At 39.9% G+C, this 18323-nt stretch overlaps 1 protein-coding gene across 1 annotated transcript in view; it reads left to right on the forward strand.

Annotated features, from left to right (window-relative positions):
* Positions 1-2708: 2708 nt before the first annotated feature.
* WDR3 (WD repeat domain 3) overlaps positions 2709-18323 on the forward strand; it is a 35727-nt gene continuing 20112 nt past the window's right edge. Inside the window, exons 1-12 of the mRNA XM_026675413.2 lie at positions 2709-3460; positions 4663-4872; positions 6625-6743; positions 7350-7428; positions 8603-8698; positions 10083-10193; positions 12002-12103; positions 12222-12319; positions 12512-12616; positions 13980-14210; positions 15232-15325; positions 17477-17578. Coding sequence (XP_026531198.2) covers positions 3290-3460; positions 4663-4872; positions 6625-6743; positions 7350-7428; positions 8603-8698; positions 10083-10193; positions 12002-12103; positions 12222-12319; positions 12512-12616; positions 13980-14210; positions 15232-15325; positions 17477-17578 — 1518 coding nt within the window. The 5' untranslated portion in view covers positions 2709-3289. The remainder of the gene's footprint in view (positions 3461-4662; positions 4873-6624; positions 6744-7349; positions 7429-8602; positions 8699-10082; positions 10194-12001; positions 12104-12221; positions 12320-12511; positions 12617-13979; positions 14211-15231; positions 15326-17476; positions 17579-18323) is intronic.

Below are 18323 nucleotides of genomic sequence, written 5' to 3' on the forward strand. Positions count from 1 at the left end.
TTAGGAAAGGGGTGAGGTCAATAGTAGAAAGTCTAAGGTTAAAGTTTTTGGGGTTTGGGGAAGAAACCACAGAGTCAGGTAGAGTATTCCAGACATTGACCACTCTGTTGCTGAAGTCGTATTTTCTGCTATCAAGTTTGGTGCGGTTAATCTTGAGTTTGTATCTATTGTTTGCTCTTGTGTTGTTATGGTTGAAGCTGAAGTATTCATTGACAGGTAGGACATTGCAATGTATTATTTTATATACTATACTTAGATCGGACCAAATATATACACACTGCTCAAAAAAATAAAGGGAACACTTAAACAACACAATATAACTCCAAGTCAATCAAACTTCCATGAAATCAAACTGTCCACTTAGGTAGCAACACTGATTGACAATCAATTTCACATGCTGTTGTGCAAATGGAATAGACAACAGGTGGAAAGCAGAGGCAGTTAGCAAGACATCCCCAATAAAGGAGTGGTTCTGCAGGTGGTGACCACAGACCACTTCTCAGTTCCTATGCTTTCTGACTGATGGTTGGTCACTTTTGAATGCTGGCAGTGCTTTCACTCTAGTGGTAGCATGAGACGGAGTCTACAACCCACACAAGTGGCTCAGGTAGTGCAGCTCATCCAGGATGGCACATCAATGTGAGCTGTGGCAAGAAGGTTTGCTGTGTCTGTCAGTGTAGTGTCCAGAGCATGGAGGCGCTACCAGGAGACAAGCCACTACATCAGGAGACATGGAGGAGGCCGTAGGAGGGCAACAGGCATCAGGACCACTACCTCCGCCTTTGTTCAAGGAGGGACAGGAGGAGCACTGCCAGAGCCCTGCAAAATGACCTCCAGCGGGCCACAAATGTGCATGTGGCTGCTCAAATGGTCAGAAACAGACTTCATGAGGGTGGTATGCGGGCCCGACGTCCACAGGTGGGGGTTGTGCTTACATCCCAACACCGTGCAGGACCTTTGGCATTTGCCAGAGAACACCAAGATTGGCAAATTCACCACTGGCACCCTGTGCTCTTCACATATGAAAGCAGGTTCACACTGAGCACATGTGACAGACGTGACAGGGTCTGGAGACACCATGGAGTACATTCTGCTGCCTGCAACATCCTCCAGCATGACTGGTTTGGCAGTGGGTCAGTAATGGTGTGGGGTGGCATTTCTTTAGGGGGCCGCACAGCCCTCCATGTGCTCACCAGAGGTAGCCTGACTGCCTTTTAGGTACCGAGATGAGGTCCTCAGACCCCTTGTGAGACCATATGCTGGTGCGGTTGGCCCTGGGTTCCTCCTAATGCAAGACAATGCTAGACCTCATGTGGCTGGAGTGTGTCAACAGTTCCTGTAAGACGAAGGCATTGATGCTATGGACTGGCCCGCCCGTTCCCCAGACCTGAATCCAATTGAGCACATCTGGGACATCATGTCTCGCTCCATCCACCAATGCCACATTGCACCACAGACTGTCCAGGAGTTGGGGGATGCTTTGGTTCAGGTGTGGGAGGAGATCCTCAGGAGACCATCTGCCACCTCATCAGGAGCATGCCCAGGTGTTGTAGGAAGGTCATACAGGCACGTGGAGGCCACACACACTACTGAGCCTCATTTTGACTTGTTTTAAGGACATTACATCAAAGTTGGATCAGCCTGTAGTGTTTTTTTCCACTTTACTTTTGAGTGTAACTCCAAATCCAGGCCTCCATGGGTTGCTAAATTTGATTTACATTGATAATTTTTGTGTGATTTTGTTGTCAGCACATTCAACTATGTAATGAACTGTTGAAAGGTGTCAAAGGATTCGATTTTCCCGCTGGGAGAGCTCCGGCGCAAGGATACGGACAACTGCTTTTTATTTTTCAGGAAGGCGGAGAACAGTGAGAAGTCTGCTTTCCTGGGCTAGCTAGCTTCTTATTGTAAGCCCCTGGTTTTTTTATACCCTTTTCTCCCTTTGTAAGTTGATTTTGTAAGTTTGTATTTGTGCCTAATGTTTCAAATCCTGTTTGAGTTTGTCTTTATTATCCACAGGAGGGCAAACTCCGTGGGGTGGCCAGATTGTATTATTGGTTTTCTGTAATCTCTTTTAGCTTTAAGATAGTTTTTCATATTTGTTCTGTGGCAATCTCCTGTCTGTCCCTTTTATAATTTATATTTTGTGTCTTTTGTCTGTTTGTTTTGCTTATTTGGTATGTCCTGTGTTTGTAAGGGTTTTCTAAATTATTTTTTGTTTCCTTTTCCTATTTGTCTAGTTTTCTTAATTACTTAGGCTTTTGTCTATAGGGATTCTTTAATACTTTTTATTTGATTCCTTTTCCTGTGTAAGTTTGTTTTCTGGCTGACCTGATGTTCCCCTTGGGCTTTTCCTGTTTTTTTTGTGACACTACTGTCTTCGTGAAATTCCCTTTCCACAGAACAAAGAATATTTCATTCATTCAGATCTAGGATGTCTTCTTATTGTCTTATTTTTGTGTTCCCTTTATTTTTTTGAGCAGGTACTTAGATGGGACTCTGTCCCAGCACGATCCCAAAGTGCGTTTTGCACGCAACACCCTTGTTTGACGAGACGTTTACACTTGCTGCGCTTAAAATTGGAAGTGGACACAGTTGTTCATACTGCTTTAAGCGAGCTACGAAACTCGATGATGCAATCCCGTAATGAGATGAGTCTGTCCAAATTTTCCATAGCTCCACGTTCTGTTTATCCTCGTCCCGCCTCTTCCGGTTCCTCTGCCTAAGCATGCTGGGAATGGTAGGTTAGTCTTCCATCCCCGCTACACGTGCAATGGTTGGTGCGGGGATAGTCCGGCTGCTTGGCTGACTGATGTTCGCTGCGGGAACAGACTTAAACGGAGGAAACAGGAGACAAGCTGGGACCTGGTTGCAGTACATTTAATTTTTCTGGCGCGATCGGGAGTCCCTTTCCTCCCGTTGCTTATACAGTGATACCGCTCCTCCTCCTCCTGCACTGCTACACATTTTGTCTTCGGAATTGACCGGCGGAGAAACTGAGCCGGGCTGCCCAGCCAATCTCAGTGGCTGAGTCGAGCCTGCAATTCGGTCCTTCCTGATAAAAATCCAACAACTGCAGACCCAAAAAGGGTTCTGCAGAAGTGTAGTCTGCAAAATACCAGAAATTGCGGTGTTTCTGTGTTGGGTTTTAGAAGTAGAAGAGTAATAATGGCTGGCTAAAAAGGAAACGATTTTTTTTTAATGCCTAGCATTGCTTCAGAAGTAATGTTCAACTAGTAGCCTCACTTGGACTTTGCAAAATAAAATAAAATAAATTTGAAGCCTCCCCATGGGCCTCACCAAGCAATATTTGCGGTACGCGGACGCCGCCCTCTTTGGAGTGATTGCCAGCCAGAAAGGCAACATTGCCTATGTGACCCTGCGTGGTGAGAAAGGTCGCTACGTTGCAGTGCCAGCCTGTGAACATGTTTTTCTCTGGGATACAAGGAAAGGAGAAAAGGTAAGCACAAAGCCATGCTCCTTATGTAGCATTATAGTGCGATTTCGTCTTTGATGGGTTTTTTTTTTTTGTTTAAATTTTAAAAGATTAAACGAAGGTGCTTGGGTGTTAATGAAGATTAATTTAAAATTACTGCCATGATCATATTGATGTGTGAGGGAGTCACAGAAAAACATTGTAGGTAGCCCTTTTTAAATAATTATTTAATTTGGGAACTGTGATAGTGATGAAGAAATAACCATCCTCACATTTACAACATTCACAGAACAAACCCCCAAAAAAAAAACTGAAATAAGGTACAGGTATACATTATAGATACAGTCATAGTTTCACTTAGGGACTGCTTCACTTAACCAAGTAGTCAGTCCCAATTGTGATTGCTAAATGAGGACTATATGTTTATTATTGTTTTGTTGTTTTGTTGTTTATACACACACACACAGACCCCTCCTGTTTTCCTTGCAGCAACAACCCCATGAGGCAAGTTGGCTAAAAGAGTGATTGGCCCAAAGTTACCCAGATGGCTTTTGTGCTTAAGGGAGGCCTCACAATCTTTTTTCTAGGCCAGCACCTTAATCATAAATAATATGCATTATTTTAAAAAGTCACCATTCCACATTTTTTTGCTAAAAGTTAAATAAGTGGAATAGTCAGTTGTAATTATTATTAGCAATTACTTCTGCTATTTGTATGCTTAGTTCTCCAAGTATGCAGCTTTAGTCTAATCTCTAATGAAAACAGTGGTCTGTTTATAAGAGAAGAATATTATTAACTTAAGGGAACTTCAAGGTTTGCATAACTATAAAATATTTAGAAAAAGAATATCCTTTTATTAGAGAGAGAGAAACTGAGACTCCATGTTAATGGGAAAAGATGGAACAAAATAAGAGGGAGAATAAAAAAAGTAGAATTCTGATAAATTGTACATGTTCATTTTTTAAAATTCAAAATGTTGCAATTGTCCCTTTTTTTCCTATTAAAAGGATCCAAAGTTTCAGCATTGAAATAATAGGGCAATTGTTCTCTGCCATATTCATCCTTACTGTATATTTTTTTAAGTGTCTTGGTTATAATGAATGATGGGAGACAATAGAAATGTATAAAATAACTTATTTCCTCAGAGCAACCATAATACTGATTGCTGCTTTCTTCTGAATCTTTTACTATTCCAAAGTGTAAAGTTCTCCTATTTTGCCTTGCAGATTCTCATTTTTCAGGGCCCCAAGCAGGAAGTTACTGCCCTCTGCCCATCTCCAGATGGTTTGCATTTGGTTGTTGGATATGAGGATGGTTCAATCTGTTTGTTCAACCTCTTAAGTGCTGAAAAAATTGTCACATTCAATGGCCATAAAGCTGCTGTTACTGTCTTGAAATTTGATGATCTGGGAGGATGTTTGGCATCGGGATCAAAGGTGAGAAATTTTTTTTTTGAGTTGCTGATTTTTAATAGATGTAAATGAAATTTATGATTGAGGTTCAGTGCAAAGTAATTGGAGATATATGGAATGAATTTGTGTGAGATAGATTTTAGATCCCTATTTTTAGGGGTTTAGGAAAAGAGAGAAATAAGGGGGATGGCAAAAACAGGTGGGTATAATAGAAGAATGGAATATATGATATTTGTTTCTGTCACTGATCAACTGTTTTTGGTTGATCCCAAGTAGAATATGGAGGCTAATGAACCCCCCTCCCCAAATTAACATAGAGATTAAAGTTCCTTGAATGGGGTTCTACTTCACTGTACCTATTAGTTTTCCAAATATTTAGTATTTGTATTGAGAGTAGTAGCAGGTCAACACATGCCAAGGTGTTTATTGACTTTTTGTGCTTGTCACCTATCTATTTCTGTTTTATTCTGTTCATTTTGGAACGCATGAATCTAGATTACCTTCCTAGAAGAAATAGAGAGAAAGACAAGGGAAGCTGAATGTCTTTGCTTGCTTATCCACTAATACTAAAATTAAACAAATATGCTTGGGTTTGGAGAGGATAGCAAGGTGAAAAATCTGCATCATTTGGGAGAAAATCAGCGAGGAATAGGGAAAAATGCAGACAGTGAAAATGAGTGTTATGTATATGGTAACTAGGCACAAGAAAAATGAAAATACTATCCATATTTATTGAGGAAGCATCCCTTTCAGAGTAGCTCATTGGAAGTGTGCAGGACATTTTTAGAATTGCAAACATTCTTTCAATTTTTGAGATCTGATTTTTTTACCCCAAAGGAAGACCAAGCTTTCATAAATTTTGGTACCATGCAATGAAATCCAAATACAGTGTGAATTTGTAACTACTTACATGACTTCCAGTCTTATAATTAGATTTCCACTGCCTAAATAAATCAGTTCACAAATTCTTCTGAAATCATGTAGGTTTATCTACATTGCAATATGCAGTCACTTGATTGGCTTTGATTAACTAGGGTTTGTTTGTTTTTTGTCTGTCACCTTCAGATCCTTTTTAGTTTTGTTTTGGGTTTTCAAGTCAATCTTGGCTCCTGGTGTCTTCCTGGACAGGTTTTGGCAGTTTTCTTGACAAGCTTTTTAGATGTGGTTTGCCACTACTTTTTGGAGCTGAAAGAGATTGACTAGCTTAAAATCACCCGAGTGACTTCATACCTAAGGCAACCTAGAACTCATTCTAGCCTGGTGCCCTTAATTACTATGTGAAGCTGCATGAAGAAACATCAGTATACTGAGACTCCTATAAATAACCTGAGTGGCAGAAAGAAATGAAGATAGAAACTTTTTAGGCTCTATACCAGGTTTAGAAAACTTGTAATGGTCCAGACTCTGTATAAACATATCTCTTAATCTTGGCTCAGGCTGCTGAGAATTGGGGAACCACTGCCCTTAAGTCTTGTGAAAGAGATTTTGTTGTCAGATTTCTTTATCGTTTTATTATCAAGTAGTTTAAGAAGACATTTCTGAAGGATAGGCAGGACATATTGTGAAAGACGTAAACAACAAAAATATTGAACACATTGCCTTTTGCTGTTTTGATCTTTTAAAAAATCAGAAATAACATTTTAAATTTTATATTTTTGAGATCATATGGAAACAGGAAATATATTTGACACTTGGGTAAAGGGGTGAGATTACCCTGTTCATTGCCAGGAAAATAAGATGTTGAGCCATTTTATTTGTTTTTTTTTTCTCCTCCAGGACACAGATATCATAATTTGGGATGTGATCAACGAGAGTGGTTTATACCGATTGAAAGGCCACAAGGATGCAATTACACAGTTATTGTTCTTGAAAGCAAAAAATATATTGATTTCTAGGTAATTGTTTTCTACATGTACATATAACTATCTCCCCCCTCCAAATCACACACTAAGTACTGCAATTTTACTTAAGTTCAAAAAACTTGTTAGAAATTAAGGAAAAATGTTATCCTGAAAATTAATTGTTATTTATTGGGTGAGTTGTATTATTTGCATCGTAGACAGTTGGCTTAGTGTTAATGCCTCAAATAAGATGTTCTTGCATTAATTCACCAAATCTCTGAATAAATTGAAGAAAACTTTAATTTTTTTTCTCTTATTCTATTGAGAAGATTATTAACCTGTAATTTAACCTGCATGAAATATGCATAGGTGCTCCCTTTTGGAAAATTAAGGGTATTTGTAAACAACAGTCTACACATTCAAAAAGACTCTTAGTGTTGGAATAAAAATTGGCTTCATATAAATTTTGTGGGTAAGCTAATTCTGACTAATTTTTTTAGCTTTGTCACTTAAAATAATGCATTGTCTGGATAATTTAACAATCTGTGGGTTTTAATTTATTCTGTACTGTGTATATGTTATATGTGCTACAGAATAGGGTAACTTTCTGATGTAATGTAATATTTTCAGTACCATTTATGAGGCAACATTTTCTTGCAGCGGAAAAGATACTGTAGTAAAATGGTGGGACCTGGATTCTCAACACTGCTTTAAAACATTGGTTGGGCACCGCTCTGAAGTAAGTAGAATGCAGATTTGCAGGTGAGAGTAGTACAAAGAAAAAAACAATGCCTTTTCATAGTAAAGGTGTAAGTCATGATGCCTGTTTGACAAGTGTAAGTCATGATGCCTGTAAAATGGATTGGTCATGTGACCAGTCCGTGACCTTTTTGTAGCAGTCTTTGAACCAACACCAGTCAGGGATCCCCAAGCTTGGCAACTTTAAGACTTGTGGAGTGAAGAATTCTGGGAGTTGAAGTTCACAAGTCTTAAAGTTGCCAAGTTTGGCATTAGGTGAACCCATTGTTCACTATGGCACAGTTTTGCCAAAACCTGAAAGTGCCAATTTTCAGCAAAACCATCATAAAATGCAGTCACATGACTGCAGGATGCTGCAAATGGTCATAAATGTAGCCTTGTTGCTGAGCACTCAAAGTTCAGTCACGTAACCATGGAAAAACCTCAGCCATCAAAACTTTGAATCTAGGTTGTCAGTAGGCCAGTGGTAGATCCATTGTAACATTGGTTGCTAAGGGATGGGTAATAAGTTGAGGGCTATCTGTATATAGGTAGCCCTCACTGACTGCTCATTTAGTGAGATTATCACAGGGATTCCCCCCCCCCCCGCACTTTATGTGCATTTTTAAGGGACTTTACAAACTAAGGGTGAATTTGTAGAATGTTATTCTGAATTGCCTATTATAATGGGTAAGAAGAGTATCCTATATGCAAATAGCTTTCATTGACAGGCAGATTCTTCATTCGATTCGATTTGGCCCCCCCCCCTCTCCTCTCCCTCTCGGGCCCCGGGTTGCCCCCCTGCCCCCCCGGGAAGGCAGGAGGCGGCGGTGCTGGCGGCGCGTGGCCCCCCGGTGAACCTGACGCCACCGGAACCTGGCGCCGGGCGGTGCGGCGGGGCCTGGCGCGGAAGGGCTGGGCCGCCACACCGCCTCTCACCCCCACCCCGGGTGCCCCCGGGGGCTCTTCCCCTTGCCATTGATGAAAGTAAAACTGCATATCATGGTAAGCCCAAATCTTATATTAAGGGATCCTTAAATATTTTTGTCTTTGGGTTTTCTGGCAGCAAAACGAGAAAATTAATCTTACAGAAATGAGGGACGTAGATTCAGTCTTGTCTGAAGAACGAACTTCAGTATTAAAAGAAGAAATGCCTTTGGCTTGCTCTTCCTTAGGTGTGGGGGTTAGTTTTGGCTTCTGAAGAAAGACTTCTTATTACTGGGTCTGCTGACAGTGAACTGAGAGCATGGAACATCACGCATTCCCAGGAGGTAATAACCAGTAACCAGTAGATATTTCTAACTGCTTGACCTGATTTGCATCATTATTCACATTAAAGCTATTGTACGTTATTTTTAATGTCTTCAGTATTGAATGTAAAATCAAAATATAAATGCAAATGGAATGAAATTATATTCCCTTGCACTGGTATTGTGTTCTATGCTTGGGGCAATTTGTTGTACAGGTAGGTAGTCCTCGACATGCAACCATAATTGGCAGCCCAAAATTTCTGTTGCTAAGTGAAATGTTTGTTAAATGCATTTTGACTCATTGTACGACCTTTTTTGCCACCGTGTGAATCGCTACAGTTGTTAAGTAAATCTGACTTTGCTTGACAGAAGGGTGTAAAAGGTAATTACATGACCCCCAGACACTGCAGCCTCATAAACACTAGTCAGTTGCCAAGGGTCTGAATTTTGATCATGTGACTGGGGATGCTGCAATGGTCATAAAGTGTGAAAAATGGTCAGACATTTTCATAACTTTTTTCATTGCCGTTGTCACTTTGAATGATCACTAAACAAACTCTTGTAAGTCGAGGACTACCTGTAGTTCTGGTGATTTTGGACACAGAGAAGCCTAATGTTGGCCCAATGAGAAAAAGAGTCATTCACTTATCTTTGGTTAGGTACCGCTTTTGTAATGTTACCTGTTGGGGCATCCTTTCAGATAAATTTCCTTATCTAAACAGAAACAGAATGACCACAAGTGGGCAAAAAAAGCAGCGGGAACGATTTCTGACTTTCTGTCTGCTTCCCCGTTGACTTCGTTTGTGGGAAACTGGCATGGAGCATTAGAAATCCCAATTACGTGATCAAAGCAGCATTGTAGCTATGTGTAGATCCTTGAAATTTCAGTTTTCACAGAAGTAATGGGTCCCAGATTTTGTATGCATTCTTTTAAGTTTGCAGATTTGAGGTCCTAGATTCAAAAAAATTTGCACTATGACATACCATTTGGGCTAATTGAAGTCTACAAAGTTTTAGTAGTATATAGATGGAACTGAACTTGCTTCTTTGACTGTATGTTTTGATTGCAAGGGATCAATCCCTTGAATTCTGAAGCCATTTGTTTTTCCAGGAGATACTTTAGCTGTTTCATATCACGTGGTTCTCTTAATTAAAAATAAAGTAAACAGTATTTTAATAGAGATCCACTTTCATTGAATGTCATCTATTTTTTTAACTTTTGTAGTCCCTGGCTCTAATATACAGCTTTGATGGACATGTTATTTTACGTACAAAGCAGTTGTTTTTACTTTGTCTAAATGTGCTGTGTACTTGAGATATTTAATAAATAAAGAAATGATTTGTCTGCAGAAAGAAAAGGCTTTATTTTAGCCCAAGTCTATTATTCTTTTGGTACACTACATAGGACCAAGACTCCAGTGAGCCTGAAAACAAGAGAAGTAAAGGACATGTTCAGAGCTTGGAAGAATCTTCTGAAGATGATAAAGCAGACGCCCAAGATGAGGGCCAAAATGAGGTATCTTTTTCTAATGTGTAGTCACAGTAATACTTGATTTACCACAATGACCATGCATAAAATACTTCCATCTGAATCAAATAGACAGGGTAGGTGTTTCTAATTTAAGTACTGTATATACTCGAGTATAAGCCTAGTTTTTCAGCCCATTTTTTGTGCTGAAAAAATCCCCCTCGGCTTATACTCGAGTCAGATTCCCTCTGAAAAAAAATGGTGTGGAGTCGCGGCCTCCGGCGGCAGCGACTCCCAACAGCCCCAGCCGGGAAGGGAAAGGCAAAAAGCGCTTTGCCTTTCCCTTCCCGAGGCGGCGGGACTGGGGCGCGCCAGCGGTAGTGACTCCTGACTCAGGGGCCTCCGAGGGAGGGGAAGAGAGTGAATCCTGCCTCCCGCTGTCATCATCATCTTCTTCTTTTGGGTTAGTGAATCAATTAAACCTTTCATGATAGTGAGATCGTTTCCCAAATTAATTATTTTTATTTTTGAAATTTACCAGTAGCTGCTGCATTTCCCACCCTTGGCTTATACTCGAGTCAATAAGTTTTCCCAGTTTTTTTGTGTAAAATTAGGTGCCTCGGCTTATATTCGGGTCGACTTATACTCGAGTATATACGGTAGGTTTTCCATGTTAGTGCTTTTCTAGTTTCATTAACTGATTAATATTTTAAAGCAAGGATCTCTAACCTTGGCCACTTGAAGCCTGACGGACTTCAACTCCCAGAATTCTCCAGCCAGTTTTAAAGGGCACAAAATCAGGATACCTTTACAATCTTAGTGGATGCACATAGCGCTCAGCCGTATTGTGAATTATTGGTGGTGAAGAAATCATTGTGCTGTTCATCTCTTAGTGGAGGGTTGGGAAGCTGAATCTCAATGGGGTATGTGTGTGCATTCAGTGTCCAGCATCTCTCGCCCACATCTTGGTCTTTGGGTCTCTGCCTGTATTCTCCAGCTTTGTGATTATATAGGATCCTTCACTGAATAAAAAGTGAACTGGAATAGAGGAGAATGACTAGGAAGAAAGGAAATCAGCTACCACAAGCAGATCCATTGTCAGATTGGAAAGAGTGCCCTCTGGCATGGAAAAAAACTCAGTGCCTGCACAATCGCCTTTGACCATTGCAAACAAATAGAACCAAGCAATTTCTGCCTGAGATCAATCCCTCTCCCCTGCCATTATAACGTTTGAAAAAGAGAAAACGCTTTAGAGAGAACAGATATCGTCTCCTTTTCATGATGCGAAAGAAAGGTGGGAAAGAATGCCAGTTCAGCTTTTCAGGCAGCTCTGTTACTTAGCCAAGTTCTTTTTTCCTATCTTCCTTGTATTATGCCATTTTGGCTGAGCTAACCCTTTTTTCTGTGCTGTCCACCTCCTGTTAATTTTCTTTGATGATAACCATGGTTTTGTTTTCTTTTGAGCCATTCACTGCTTTGTTTTCCTTCATGTATGTCTGGCTTTTTTCCAAGAAGGGCACTGAGAAATGTAAAGTGACTGGACACGTTTGTTGGTCTTAAGCAGGGCTGTCCAACCTTGGCCCCTTGAAGCCTGGCGAACTTCAACTCCCAGAATTCCCCAGCCAGCAAAGCTGGCTGGGGAATTCTGGGAGTTGAAGTTCGCCAGGCTTCAAGGGGCCAAGGTTGGACAGCCCTGGTCTAAAGCCACAGATGAACTGTCAAAGCAATATTGTCATTTTCAATTGTTTGAATGGTAATAAATTATTGCTATTTAGTAGTTGTGTTGCATGCATTTATTGACTTCCTTGAAATTTTCAGACCACAATTGTTTAGTCCTGTTTTAATTAATTTTTTAGGACACTGTAAGGTGTGAGAAAGCTGGTTCCATCATGAGGGAAGGAAGGAATCGTGTTGTTGGTCTTGCTATTGATCGATCGGGGAGAATCCTTGCTTGCCATGTGAGTGGGTAGCTTTTGGACCACATGGGAGTACTGCCAGACCTCTGGCCTTATAGCTATGGAAAAAGATTTCTAGGCCAGCAAGTTTCTAATTTATTTTGTTTTTTCTTTGTTTAAGGGAACAGACTCTGTTCTGGAAATATTCTATATCCTCAGCAAAGAAGAAGTTCAGAAGAAATTAGAGAAGAAAATGAGGAAAGCAAGGAAAAAAGCCAAGTGAATGCAATACATTTGCTATACTTGTCATTTTTATATTTTTCTGATACATAGAAGAGCTACATTATATATTATTTTAAAACAATTATCCATAAAATGGTCACATTAAAATGGTAACACTTTAAGATTCAAAGTACAACCTACTTATGTTAATATTTCTTATTCATACAGAGGTGGTGTTTTTTGTTCTAGACAAAAGTCAGATGTGGAAGAGGAAGAACTTGATATCAGTATAGAGTGCAGTCTACAGGAAAAGATTCAGCGTCTTGTTAACATCAAAGCTTCTGCTAAAATCAAGTAGGTTTCAAGTACTAAGGAGGATAAATATATTTATTGTTTGTTTAAAAAGCAAGTGCTAAAAAAGCAGTAATATTATTTAACAACTTTTTTATAGTGTACTTAACCTATACAAAAAGTTACTGATTGCTTCTAATATTGTCCTTTTTCATGACAGCCCAGCAAATTGATTCATGGGTCACTGAATATTACCAAGGGGTTGGATAGTCTCTGCTTCTCTTGTAAAATAAACCCAAACCTAGGACCAAGAGAGAACAAGAAAAGGAAAGCTTTTGTGTAATACAAAATGAACCACAATCACAATCTTTCTCCTCTGCCAAACTACTTCTGGTGAAGTGGGATTTGATGTAGTTTTACAGAGACATTCTAAAAAATAACAATGCACAAAGGATTGGGCCAGTAATTAAATGCTAATTTGGCTGCTCAATGCTGGAAATATATGAAGAAAGCCAAAAGCAGAGATGTTGCTTATCCATAGGAAAAACAGACTGGGAGAACGCTATAGACATAGAGGACTGTAGGTAGAGACTGAACTTTGTTGGAAACAAAGACTCCAACATTCCGTTCTCTGTCTTCATGATAGGATGGATGTCATTTTTCCTGTGATTGTTTTCAATAATGGCTTTTTTGAAGTCGTGCATACTTTTGCTCATGTAACTAGGGGTATGTTTATTTATTGAACAGACTTATATTTCTATATTTCTGTGAAATATTCCTTTACATTTCAACTCACAGTGACTCCAGGTGGCATACGGCATTAAAAACCCACAGTTTAACACACACAAACACACACTCCTCAGCCATCTTCTCTTCTAGTGGCCAATTTTTCTCAAGTTCAGGTTTTTTTTTAATGGTTCTTACACTTCCAAAATATTTAACTTGAGCTTCATTGTAGTGTTTTCACTAAGCAGCCATTGTTATTATTCATCATTAGTGTTTCCACTACTGTTGAATAATTTCTTCTTTGGCTCAAGATTTTTCCAAATGTTGTCTCCAGTACCGCACTTCAAAATGTTTCTTTGTTCAGTCATATAATATTTCAATAGGCAAATTAAACAGCCTTGTACATCCATGTTTTTAAAAGCTGTTCTCAGTTTTGGAGGATCTACATAGTTGTGGAAACCTTAGTATAATTAAAGCAAAAATAAATATATCCGTTATCCATTGGATATTAACAGTATGACTTTTGATTTTAGCATGTGTGTCTGCTAGTTTTCATTTCATGTATTATTGAAGTCTGGATTGCAAATGAAGTTTATATTTATCTTTGTTGGCTTCTTTTACATAGTATTGCTCTTAATTCATTTAGCACTTAACATGACAGTTACTGCTTTTTTAAACAATAGATATTTTATTGAAACAGATCTTTTGACTTGATGCTGAATCCAAAAGGAGAACTGAAAGCCACCTTAATGCTCCAGAACAACAACATTGAGTGCTACAGCCTGAAGTCGTCAGAACAATCTCCCCAAGTTGTGCAGACATCGAAGATAAACATTGGAGGTCACCGTACTGATGTTAGAACGGTGTCATTTAGCTCTGATAACATCGCCATTCTCTCTGCTGCTGCGGAATCCATTAAGATATGGAACAGGTAAGAATCCTCTATGAACGCTGAGGGAAAATGCAAGTTGAAACCCATATTTACAAGGACATTTTGTTAAATGTCTTCAGGTGTTAATCTGAACTCTTAATATGGAATCCAGGAAAATGCATAATATCTCATTGTAGGCAGGAAGGTGGATTATATATCAAATAGTGTACTTTTAAAATACGGTCAAATTTACGGAGAATTCATCAGTGGAGTTAGATATCTTTGTATTGTTGGACCTTTCCTATGGTGAGTTGTTCTACATTTGATGTAAAAATTCTGGGTCACTGCAGTGCTTTGTACAATGTGTAGTCAAATTGGCTATTAACTACGCTCAAGATATAGTTGTCAGATTGGACAACTTTAAATGAGATTGTTCAGATTCTGGGATAAGATTTTTAGTGGCTGCTAGTCCTAATTTGCATGTTCCTTCCTGAATCTGAGATTTCATGACTCCCAAATACAGTTCCTGGAGGGCCCTTGAAAATTGTTAACTACTTTGTGAGGCATCTGGTTGTTCACTGTGGAAAACTGAAACTACTGTACTCAGTACAATCTCAGAGTCAATTCACTGGAATACTTCCCGAATGATAAAAAAAAAATTCTCAAAGCACTCATCTAATTTATCTTGCTTATTCTACTTAATTTTGGAGGTAATTCTAAAACTGAGGAAAGCTGAAGTAGGTCAGTATTTGCTGACAGTTTTTGGAAAGAACGGAAGATTTTCAGTGGTTGCTAATCCTAGTTGTTTCTCTGCAAGTAGAGTGTACTAACATTCTAAAGTAATTATGATACACCCCAAATCAGTTCACTACTATTGTAGTGTACATCATGAATGCTCATACTTAACTGTTTTTCCAGTTGTGTATTGTGCCAGTCAGTTTCCACACTGGTAGTATATCATAGCTCTGTTTTGGCTAGCTTTTATAACACGGTTTTTTGAAGAGAAATCTGGGCTTAAATATTGTGGTAATCCACAGGGATAGCTTTTTCCTACCATTTGTGAATTGTTGTTTTTTCACAGGTCTACCTTGCAGTGTATCCGGACCATGGAGTGTAATTATGCACTTTGCTCCCTGTTCGTCCCAGGAGACCGGCAGGTCATCATTGGGACAAAGGTAAATTGCTCATCCTTTCTGAAGCATTAGCAGATCTTGCTAATAATGTCATATTTTAAATAAAATAATAATATCTAGCCACCGATACAGAGCCATTACACCATTTTTTGCAGAGGTTTTGCTACTGGTACAGACAGGTCTTTTATCGAAATCCCGTCTTTTTCCTTCCAAGTTTCCTTTGTGTATGGTTTACAGTTGTCCTGATCAGGCATTGCTTTAACCCAAGGGTCTTCAAACTTGGCAAGTTTAAGACTTGTGAACTTCAACTCCCAGAATTCCTATTGCTGGAGGAGGAATTCTGGGAGTTGAAGTCCACAAGTCTTAAAGCTGTCAAGTTTGAAGAACCCTGCTTTAACCCATCTCAGTTGTTCTTGGCTTGTGATAGCGGCAGACAAAACTTGTCTTGTTCTCCATCCTATTGATTAATTATTCTTTTCAAACTAATTCACAGCCCTCTCCAGTTCTTCTCCTTTAAAAAAAACAAACCTGTAGTTTCCTTCGAATCTTACATCTCTCCATTCTTTCTTGTTTACTCTGGCTTTGATTATGGAGGGAAAAGTTGCAGTCCATCCATGTTTGAATAATTAGAAACAAATGCTTCACCCTTGCCCTTAGGTCTCCCATCAATGGTATCACTTGTCCATCTGCCTCTGGTTCAGCAACACAAAGGATCCCTAGCTCTATGCAAACCGCCGGTTCTCAAACAGCAGTGATGATGGGGTACCAGGGAGCCCAGCACTTGACCGATTTGGTTAGCCCAGCTGTTCTAATGGTAGACTCACTCACTCATGGTAGCCCTGATTCTCCACAAGTCTGAAATTATCAGTGTAGGAGTCTATCGCAGAGTCCCTTTAGACCCTTTAGTGCCTTCCAGGAGGGATGTATTTTGGAAAACTCACTGTGGGACAGCAAGAACCTCTTGTCAAATCTCCTTTGATTTCCTCCTTGTGGTAATGGGATTCACCTTTTCCAAAACTTGTTCTTAATGCTTTCTGCCAATCAAACACAGATCCTAGGCATTCTGTAGTTCTGTTGTCATTTTTCTTCAGCATCTCCTTGAAAAGGGCATTTTACCTAGTGCCTGAAATGAGCAGTCTTTAGGCAACCAGCAGCCATAAAACAATTTAAACAGTTCCAAGAGTATATTTAATCAAATTCTTTCTCTTCTAATTCTGTTCTCAGAGAGGAAGAGATATCAATTTAATAACAAACACAAGTATTCTCCCAGCTCAAAAAGCAAATGGCATTAATAAGTGCTGCCTCTGCAAGGAAGCTGCAGAAACAGTGGGCCACCAAGTTAGTTACTGCAAGAAGATTGCATAGACTACAAAGAACGGCAAGACAAAATAGCAACAATGATGTATTGGAATATCTGCAAGGAATGCCATTTGCCTGCAAGCTAGAACTACAAAATAGACAAAGTAATAGATTATGTAGAAACTAAAATGCTCTGGGATTTTAGAATTCTAATACACAAGGAGTTGCCACATAAGAACCAGATATAATTGCCGATAAGAAAGATGAAAAAGTCTGAATAGTTGGGTGTTGATCTGGAGACAGCAGTATAGAAAGGAAAGAACTGGAGAAAATCAGTATATACAAAGACCTGCAATAGAAGTAGAACAACTGTGGCAAAAGAAAACAAAGATAGTAATAGGTACTTTGGTTGCAATCCCCAAATATCTGGAGCACCACTTGAATACCATCAGCATTGACAAAATCACCAGTCAATTGCAAATGGTAGCTTTACTTGGAACAGCTTACATCCTCTGACAATGCCTTTAGCACCATCAAACAATAACATCTGCCTATCCCAGGTCCTTGGAAAAGATGTGATAGGTGGTTAACAATGCCAAATCTAGTCTAAACATCTGTGCAATGAACCGTAATAATTAAATTTTTAAAAAGGCTTTTGTCAGAAAACGCTCCCAACTTTGAAGTACAAGCAAAAAATATGGAGAAACCTTCCTTGCTTTATTCTCTTCCATCCCCGGCTGGGGTTATAGTAACACAGTTTTGATTCCATGGAATGTTTTTTGTTTGTGGGTTCCTTTCATTGTCACTTTCTTCTGATGTAATCTTTGAAAAAAATGCTGTTATTGATAGCTGGCATAAATCTGTGTACAAATGATAATTCATAATTTTTATTAGATTGGAAAGCTGCAGCTCTTTGATCTGGCTTCTGGGTGTTTATTGGAAACGGTTGATGCTCATGAGGGGGCCCTGTGGTCCATATCTCTCTCTTCAAATCAGGTTGGTCAAGTTTAAAATTGTTTCCTTTTTATTTGGTAGTCTGGATAGAGTTGTGTTCTAGGTGACCTAATAGTTTGTAATAAGTAGATTTGTAGAGATGGAAATGGGCAGAATAGTTGGCTTCTCTCACCTACTGTAAAGATTGTTACTATCTTCCAGCATTCCATGGAGGGCTGTTGTGTGAATAATCCATTTTTCTATGCCAGTTGGTAGTTCCTGGAATGCTTCTGATGCTGCCTGATTCCTGTTTGCTTTCTGCAGTGCTTTGCAGACCTTGTGTTTAATGAAAGTAATTACCGTATATACTCGAGTATAAGCCAAGTTTTTCAGCCCATTTTTTGTGCTGAAAAAATCCCCCTCGGCTTATACTCGAGTCAGATTCCCCTCTGATTATTGGGCTCAGAAAACAACACGAGCCGAGGTCTCTTCGGCTCCGCTAGGCTTCTCCAACATCCGGCACTGCCCTGTTCTATGTGCCGGGCCCGGCAAGTCCGAGCAGCCAGCGCGTGGAGCAGGACGGCGCCGGAGATCGTTGGCTGCCTCTTTCGCAGCACGGGAGGCCTCCCCGGCTGGCCAGCTGCTCTCCTCCTTCTCTGCCTGTTTGTTCTGTGTGACCGAGGAGGAGGAGACCGGCCGGCTGGTTGGGGAGGCTTTCTGCGCCGAGGAGGCGGCTGCTGGTGTCCGGCTTTGCTGCGCTTCTCCGATGGTCTGGTGCGGCCCTGTTCTTTACTTGGGCAGCCGGGCG

Source organism: Notechis scutatus, chromosome 2 (genome assembly GCF_049901735.1).
Source record: "Notechis scutatus isolate UNSWTSFEM ecotype Mainland chromosome 2, rNotScu1.2, whole genome shotgun sequence".
Taxonomy (NCBI): Eukaryota; Metazoa; Chordata; class Lepidosauria; order Squamata; family Elapidae; genus Notechis; species Notechis scutatus.